The 1939-nt window shown below is 43.7% G+C and overlaps 1 protein-coding gene across 1 annotated transcript; it reads right to left on the bottom strand.

Moving 5' to 3' along the window:
- Positions 1–1276: 1276 nt before the first annotated feature.
- Positions 1277–1642, bottom strand: LOC135198961 (uncharacterized). Its single transcript, XM_064226881.1, has one exon. It carries the CDS (start codon positions 1640–1642, stop codon positions 1277–1279), a length of 366 nt encoding a protein of 121 aa, XP_064082951.1.
- Positions 1643–1939: the final 297 nt, after the last annotated feature.

Raw genomic sequence — 1939 nt, forward strand, 5'->3', positions numbered from 1 at the left:
TTCAAACCAATCTGAAGGCAATTGGCGGCTTTCTCTTTACAAAAAAGTGGGAAAATTGCGTGAGAAACGCAGTTCTGCAACCACGCCGACAGTTTTGTTCCGAGGTGGCCATTTCTTCTTCACCTTCGTATTACAAGTACTATATTGCTGATACCCTGAGTCCACATGAGGATTACTAAGCATGTAACCAACCACAAATATAACAGTTGCTTTACCATAAATCATAGTGTCTATTGTTTTACTACTCCACCATACATTCAGATATCTCTTACTCTAATAACCATTTACAGTAGGTACCACTACCACACACACGCACTCACGCGCGCACACACACAACACACACACACACACACACACACAGATGAGCAGATCAGTGCATAAATAAATCAGTCAACTGGTAGCTAACAACCGACTGGGTCGTTAGATATATACCCCAATGCAAACTATTATTAAATAGATAAGAAAAAAATCGTACAAAAATATGTTTTAAACAAATGAAGTAACTTTTTAAAGAGAGAGAGAGAGAGAGAGAGAGAGAGAGAGAGAGAGAGAGAGAGAGGAGTGGATCAATGCATTAATAAATCAGTCAACTGGCACCTAACAACCGACTGGATCATTAGATGTATACAACAATATGTATTATATGATAGATAGATAGATAGATAGATAGATAGATAGATAGATAGATAGAAAAAGTCATACAAAATAAGTTTAAACTGAAGAAACTTTCAGAGAGAAGGAAATGTGAGGGAAGGAAGAAGAACGGGGTGGCGGTGGAGGTGGGCGAAGGTAGGCGGAGCTTTTACTGTTGTGTTCGTATCCATTTCTGGCTAATCGAGTTTTTGCCTCTTTGTACAGGGACAAGCGTCTTTAGTCTTTACAAATAGTGATTCATAATACTCTTATAAATTACGGCACTGGGTGTAATACACTATAGCAAAATCTCGTACTGATACGGGTGTTCGTTACAGAGTTATTGCCAAAAAACTAACAAGCGGTGGAGTTCTGTAGCAGTATCTCGGTGCGAGGAGATCATCTGGGAGACTCATCTCTACATCCTGGACTTCGTGAAGGATTGCAGCTACCAGTTGTTCTTCATATCCAATGTTACAGTTAAGAGCTCTTCATATAAATGAATGGAACTCTTCGTAAGTAGCAGGAACTTATTGAATTGAAGTCTCTCACGAGAATGACGTCGGTCTGAGTTTCGCCATCAGCACTCAGGTGTCGTTTATAGGTCTTTGTTTTAATTAATGTCCCTCCGTGGGACTGTGACCTATTCTGTTTGAGTACCTACTTCGACATGAAAAATAGAAGCTTCTGACGGAGTTTCGGTTTGCATGTCTTCTTCTTCAACGGGCGATTCTTTGGTGTGGGTTCCCATTTCCACTAGTAAAACAGGAACTACTGGCGGTGTGGGGAATGAACTTAGGGGTCGTGGAAATATGTATAGGGGCAGGGGAAGATGTTCAGGGGCCGTGGGAATAACATTAAGGGTGGGAGGGGTGATTTTAGGGGAGGTTGGGGAGCAGGAGGTTGGAGGCAAGAAAAGGATGAGGGGTTGGGGATGTAATGCCGGGGTTTGGGAGGTTGTGTAGGGGAAGGTTGAGGAGCTTGCAGGCGGTGGGGGGATGCCCCTCATCCTCCAAATCTTTTCCTGTCTGACGGGGCATCCATTAAACCATGCATGGTGGGACTGGTGACAGTTTGGGCATCGGGCAACAGTGTGGCCCTTTGCTTTAAACTTTTCAAGGCAAACGTGGGTCTCGTGATGCTGGCTGCAAATCCCGCAGATATGGTGGGCTGTACACTCCCTCTTGTGATGCCCAAACCTCTGGCACTTTAAACACCTGAGAGGTTCGGGAATAAATGCTTCAGTTTGGTATCTTCCGAGGATCCCAAGGTCTATAAAGGCTGGTATGTCGCCCTTGAAGGTGGC

The sequence above is a fragment of the Macrobrachium nipponense genome, chromosome 25, assembly GCF_015104395.2.
Source record: "Macrobrachium nipponense isolate FS-2020 chromosome 25, ASM1510439v2, whole genome shotgun sequence".
Taxonomy (NCBI): Eukaryota; Metazoa; Arthropoda; class Malacostraca; order Decapoda; family Palaemonidae; genus Macrobrachium; species Macrobrachium nipponense.